General features: G+C 43.8%; 2 protein-coding genes across 2 annotated transcripts; both read right to left on the reverse strand.

Moving 5' to 3' along the window:
• Positions 1–564: 564 nt before the first annotated feature.
• On the reverse strand, positions 565–1,083 carry LOC136480743 (E3 ubiquitin-protein ligase Os04g0590900-like). Its single transcript, XM_066478207.1, has one exon. The coding sequence runs from the start codon at positions 1,081–1,083 to the stop codon at positions 565–567; it is 519 nt and encodes a 172-aa protein (XP_066334304.1).
• Positions 1,084–2,534: 1,451 nt separating this feature from the next.
• Positions 2,535–2,975, reverse strand: LOC136480744 (E3 ubiquitin-protein ligase Os04g0590900-like). The gene has a single exon (XM_066478208.1). The coding sequence runs from the start codon at positions 2,973–2,975 to the stop codon at positions 2,535–2,537; it is 441 nt and encodes a 146-aa protein (XP_066334305.1).
• Positions 2,976–6,318: the final 3,343 nt, after the last annotated feature.

Raw genomic sequence — 6,318 nt, forward strand, 5'->3', positions numbered from 1 at the left:
AGCACTTTTCAATAACATTATTTTGTAGCCGAATTAATCAAACCAAAGCACCCATCACCAAATCAATCTATAAGTCAAATTTGGATACTCGATGATTCATGAAACACAGCTTAAGCCAAATTTGATTGTCAACAGAGATATATGGAGTATAATTAATACGTACTAAGCAGTTTTTCGGCCCAAATCTTCTGATATTTTCGATATATCCTTTTTATCCGTAGGTGCCGATAAGAAAATATCTATCTTTTTCGTACAAATTTGGTTTAAATTTATTTAAATTTACTTAAATTCAAATTAAATTTTATTTGAAATTGGTTCAATATTTCCGATATATCCTGTTTATCCTCTTTATCTGTGACCCCGATAAATTTTAATTTCCGAAAATAAAAACCTTGTATATAATTCGTAAGCATTTTTTTTAGTTTCGAAGGAGGCATGCGATCGATCATCGATCGATTGCGAATAGCAATAAGACCGTATTGATATGATGGCAATATGCCAATATTTGATACATATCTATATCTATCTACAATTATTTGATATTAAAATGCTGATAGATGAACGTCAGACCGTGGCGCCGGCGCCGGCGGCGACCGGAGCTTGGCAGAGCGGGCAGGTGGCGTGGAGGCGGACCCACTCGCGAACGCAGGCGGAGTGGAAGCAGTGCCTGCACGGCGACAGCGCCCTGAGGGCGCCGCCGCCGGCGAGCTCTGCCAGACACACACCGCACGTGGGTTCCTGCCGCCCGCCGCCGCCGTCGGTCTTGCATATGATCACCACGGGCACCGCATCGTCCTCCCTCGCCACCTCTATTGCCACTTCGGCCGCCACTGCCGGCGGCTGCTGCTGCGGTGCCCTGCCGCCGCCGTCGTTGCCGCCGGGAAAGCAGCCAGCAGGTTCCTCCAGCCCCTCCTTGGGCCCGCGGAAGTAGTTGATTACGAAGGCCATCAACAGGACGACGACGACGACTACGACTACGCAGACGACAAGGGCCAACATGACCAGGTGCTGGAGAGCCCACGCGGTGGCGGGGTCCAGCCATAGGAGTGGGATGCCGCCACCGGCTGTCGTGTTGCTATCCATCGCCGTCTCGTCTCTACGCTACTCTACGTAGATCCATCGATCGATTGATGGGGGCAGTAGTCGTCCTTGCACGAAACGGGAAGATCGTCTTTGTTTTTAACCTTTTATTTTATATATTTCGATCAAGAAACCAGGGTTTCCTAAATTAAAAAATAGAAAAAGTTATTTTTCCCTAAATTAAGAAGGATAGGAGTTGATTACGTACCTTTGCTTGGGAGAGGGAGATTGGGTGTATGAAAACCTTTCACATGCTTGGCAATATTGTTGTTACTTGATGCACCCCAACTATGCACCATTATGCTTGCAACAATCTCCCCCTATCTCATGAGCCCCCTCACTTCTTATTTGGTACCCAAGCAAGCTTGGTTTTTTTGAAGTGATCTACAAGTGTCTTTGGGATCCATGTCTTCTTATGGAGCTTAACATAGGCATGAGTGCCAACGAACTTGGCCTTCATCCTACCATCATTAGGATTCTTCAAAAAATAATGAGTTCCATCAAAAGAATACTTAAAATTTGAAGGTAAGTAGGAGAACGGCACTCCCTTGTGTGATGGTTAACATCCTTTCAATAGCCACAAAATGTGCTGACCTCCTTGATGAAGAACCTTTAGAGATCCAACAAGCAAGGGACTTGAACATCCAGGTTGCACATACAAGGTTTGGCGGCGTGGCGCCCCGGCGGAGCATCGACGGTGGCCCGGCCGAGGGCGGAGGGTGGGGAAGCGGTGGTGCTGCAGATCGATGGCATGGCGATAGAGCCTCGGCGGCCAAGGTCATGGTGGATCTGGCAATGATGACGGCACACGACGTGCTTAGCGGGCTCGGCGATGGGATCATGAATGAGATCATCGGTGGGTAGGTGTTTTTTTTTTGTTTTTTAAACCTATTTCTTCCAGTGACGTCACGTCATCTAGATGTGGAGGCACCGCCCGCCTCTAGAAACCCAAAACAACCGATTCAAAAAATATAAACAGTAGTAGTGTTCTTCAATAATCTCAATCTCTTCTACCCATTGCTGGCCAGCACCTCTCTCATGGCGAAGAATGAGCTATGTATAGTTCATTATTTTGGTGGTGTAAGTGTTTCAGTGTAATATCCAATTTTAACAATCTTTTTAATTCATTATTATAGTGTTGCACCTCAACGAAACAGAGCCGGCATATCTTAAGACTGATGATGTCGATGATTTATTTGCTAACGATCGGCGTGAGCAAGGAGGAAGATGATATGATGAATAGTAGATTATATAACAATTATTAACAACTAATGGCTAAGTTTCACCAAAAAATTGAAGCAGGATAGAGTTACTTCTATCTCTGAAGACAAAGAAACATAGTAGTAGAAGACTAGAATGAGTTCAACCCACAATCCAAGGTCTATGCCCTGCAAATTCTACAATCCAACGTTCGTAAGTAGGTCGAAGTAGAACTAGCGACTGATTGCTAGACTTTATGTCGTCGGCCGGTGCTGGCGACCTTTCGCCGCTGTGGCACTGGTGGGGGCGCGGCAGAGCGGGCAGGTGGCGTGCTCGCGCAGCCACTGCTCGACGCAGGTGGTGTGGAAGCTGTGCGTGCACGCCGTCAGCACCCTCACTTTTTCGCCGTCAGCCATCTCCGACTGGCACACGGAGCACAACGTCTGCTCCCACCCGTCGGCCGTCCGGAACGTGCACTCCAGCACGGGCTCCTGCGCCAGCTCTACGTCCACTGCCGGCGGCGCCGCCGCCACGGCCGGCCGCTGCTGCTGCTGCGGGCGACTCCGCGGCGCTTTCCCTGCTGGTGGCCTGCTCCTGCTCCTCGCCGCGGCAGAATTTGTGGCGGATATAGCAGCAAACGTAGAGGGTGAAGAGGAAGGAGAAGACGAGCAACACCACGTTCCCTGTCGTGTCATCCGACGATGAGATGCCTCCGCTTGAATCCTTCGTGCCGGCTGATGGCGGAGTCGCCGGGAGGTGGTCCACGAGATGCCGGCGTCCTCTTGCCACGGCTATTACGACGGGCATTGTGGCAACCAGTATCAGTACACTAGGAAATGGCCACGCAAATTGAGAAGAACTTGTATCCATCACGACAAACTTGCATCCATCAATCAAGAATAAACAAATAAATAAATAAATAAATAAATAAATAAATAAATAAAATATATATATATATATATATATATATATATATATATATATATATATATATATATATATATAGAAGTACTATCCTATAGCTAGCTACAAAATAATTTATTCTGTAGCCACTTTGAGTTATGATAATTACTATGTTAATTTATGAGATTATAGTAACTCCTTACTAAGTGGTTTACTATAACGTTATGCATGTATTGTATACAAGAGACGATTATGCTTGAAGAAGAAACTCTCTACCTATTGCTTTAAAAAGGACACCACCGGAGGATAGTCCTACTCATTTACATTGAATATGCCTACTATAATACTACTATGTGCGCCCAAAAGCATGTAAAGGTTTCCCTATTTTGAGACGTTTTCCAAAATTGTATTATCGTGGCTCCGTCCTTTAGTAAATCCTGGTCCAAACATTGGAATAATTCTAATGATTCCTGGCGACATGTAAATCCTGATCCAAACATTGAATTTCTGTGGCCTTCAAATGTTCAAATAATATAAGGATAGAAAGGTTTTAATGAATCGAACCAAGAAATTACAATTAAGATAGAATCAGAAATTTTCAGATGCTTTAATCTATTAATTATAACGAATGGTGGAATACTGCTGCTCTGCCACCACCTCGACTCTGCCACGATGTGCGCCAACATATTCCAGTTACCGATTCAAAATTTTTATAAATATTTGTACAAGCAAGGCTTCAAAAATTTCCCCAAATTTTGCTCACTTGGACTACATAATGTTCTAGTAACATCGGTACGTACATGCATGTGTACAAAGTTCAAGTTAGCTGATTGAAACAACTAAACCACCACTTAGGCGGTGTATATAACAAATAAATCTCCAGTTATGGACATTTATCAAAAAGTTTTCTCACAGCTAAAGGTCAGAGCAGACTAAAACGGTGAAGTTATACTACCACTACTACAGAAATGAGATCTAGTCCCGGTTGGGAACTAGCTTTACTTCCGGTTTCCCAACCGGGACTAGCAATTCGGGGCTAAAGGTGTTGTTCTTTAGTCCCGGTTTGCCACAATCGGGACTAAAGATCCTCCTAGCTTTAAAAAAAACTGCCTCGCGTGTAGCTTACCACCCCACCTACACAACACATCTAACAATGGATGGGATGCTTTACTTTTGAACTAACCCATCCGGGAACCTTTAGTCCCGGTTGGTGTTACCAACCGGGACTAAAGGGTCCTTTAGTTCGGGTTGGTGTTATCAACCGGGACTAAAGGGTCTACCTTTAGTCTGGGTTGGTATTACCAACCGGGACTAAAGGTTGGAGGACTTTTAGTCCCGGTTTAGCCGTTGGGTAGGGAACCTTTAGTCTCGGTTGGAGACACCAACTAGGACTAAAGCCTTTCTAGTCTCGGGGGCAAAAAATACCGAAGCTAATGCCAAATTGGAACATCGTTCTAAAGTCTGTTCTCTAGTAGTGTACTTGATTATAAAAATATGGCTCTTGCATTCACACCTCTACTTTGTATCGAAATTGTGATTTTGCTCCTGTCTTTTAGCTTTGTGAATTTACTCCTGCATTTTTCCAAAACGAAGCACCTCTTTGCCCCTATTCCATTATCCTCCTAACGATGTTAACTTCTGTACAAAAGGACAAATATGACCATATGATTTTGCCGCTGGTTTTTAGGGCTATTTGTGTTTTTACCCCTAATTCGGAATATGACATTGTATTGTATTTTGATAAAAATAGTTAGATTTGGTCAAATATATTTGGCACAATTTGCAATTATTTTGATTCAGATTTGATATTAAAAAATATTCAAATTTTGGCGGTATCTTGGTAGCATTTTGATGGCATTATGGCAACAATATTAACCACATATGAAAACATGACAACAACCATGGGGGAAGCAACATTTCCACACATTTCAATGTCTTGCATGCATCATGTCAAACATGTCCACAAAAGTAACAAGTTTGCCTTGGATGTTGAACAAAAGCGATACATGTCTAGTTACAAGCATCTCATTCAAGGACCACCTGGAGGCCTAACAAACTAGCTTGCCTTCGTGTTGTTACTCCTGTTCGTCCTCCTCCTCTTCCCCTCCGTCTTCCTTTGCCCCTTCCCCTTCCCATTTTGGTAGTGCTTGGACTGAGAAGTGTAGAAATTAGTTGGTTAGTAATGATTAGATAAAAAATATGTAGAAGTGAGTAGCAATACAACCATGACTCACATTGGGTCATTGTTGTCCTCTCCTGGCTTCTTCCCTCTCCTCTTCCCCTTCCCCTTCCCCTTCCTCTTCCTCTCATCCTCCCCAACATGTAGCACTTGCACTTGCACCAAAAACAGAAGAAACGTGATTTCAAAATTAGCATTGGTTAAATGAGGCAAACAATTAGTAATGACCAGAAATGCATGATTCATATTGGATCGGTACTGTCCTCTTTTAATCCTTGTTGTGAAAAATTGAGCCTTCTCTTTTGACTAGCAGTGAGGCCTCCTTGGCAAGTCTTGGCTAAATGTCCTGGTACATGGCACATAGAACATGATCTTATTTTCTTACTACTTCTAAACTCATCATATGCCTTGAACATAGACTTTCTAGGTCTCCCAGGTTTCCTTCTCAGTTTAGGCTTATGGACTTTGTAGACTAAGTCAACATGTGGCCACATGTCATTGGAAAGAAACTACCTACATATGCCTTTCTCAAACTTTCAATAGAGAAATATTCATGGACAAAGTCATCCATTTTTGTACCACTCTACTAAGCTTTGCAATGAAAGCTAGAGCATGTCTGCCGGGCTATCTAGTCATTTGCCAAGTCCTACAAGTATATGCCAAGCCCTACAAGTATATGTGTCTGATATTTGGGAAGGCAACATGGATGCATGAAGCTACGCAGTCGGCGATGTGCAAGACAATGTCGACAGATGGCGTAATCAACAACGTTGGTGCGGCAACTACATGGCTTGTGGCCACTTGCTTTGCATGGCAGTTGGTTGCTATGTGTGGGACATCGTCTTTATGGTGGTGCAAGCAGTGACAACAGTGCATCGACTTGATAGTTTGTTGGTGGTGTGTGGTGCTGGGTTATTTGTGGAGTAACATTGTTTTTGGAGTTTAGTGCCTTTTTG

The sequence above is a fragment of the Miscanthus floridulus genome, chromosome 9 (genome assembly GCF_019320115.1).
Source record: "Miscanthus floridulus cultivar M001 chromosome 9, ASM1932011v1, whole genome shotgun sequence".
Classification (NCBI taxonomy): Eukaryota; Viridiplantae; Streptophyta; class Magnoliopsida; order Poales; family Poaceae; genus Miscanthus; species Miscanthus floridulus.

Bases quoted from the DNA above. Each gene is read 5' to 3' on its own strand.
- LOC136480744 (XM_066478208.1), bottom strand. From the start codon at position 2,975: ATGACACGACAGGGAACGTGGTGTTGCTCGTCTTCTCCTTCCTCTTCA.
- LOC136480743 (XM_066478207.1), bottom strand. From the start codon at position 1,083: ATGGATAGCAACACGACAGCCGGTGGCGGCATCCCACTCCTATGGCTG.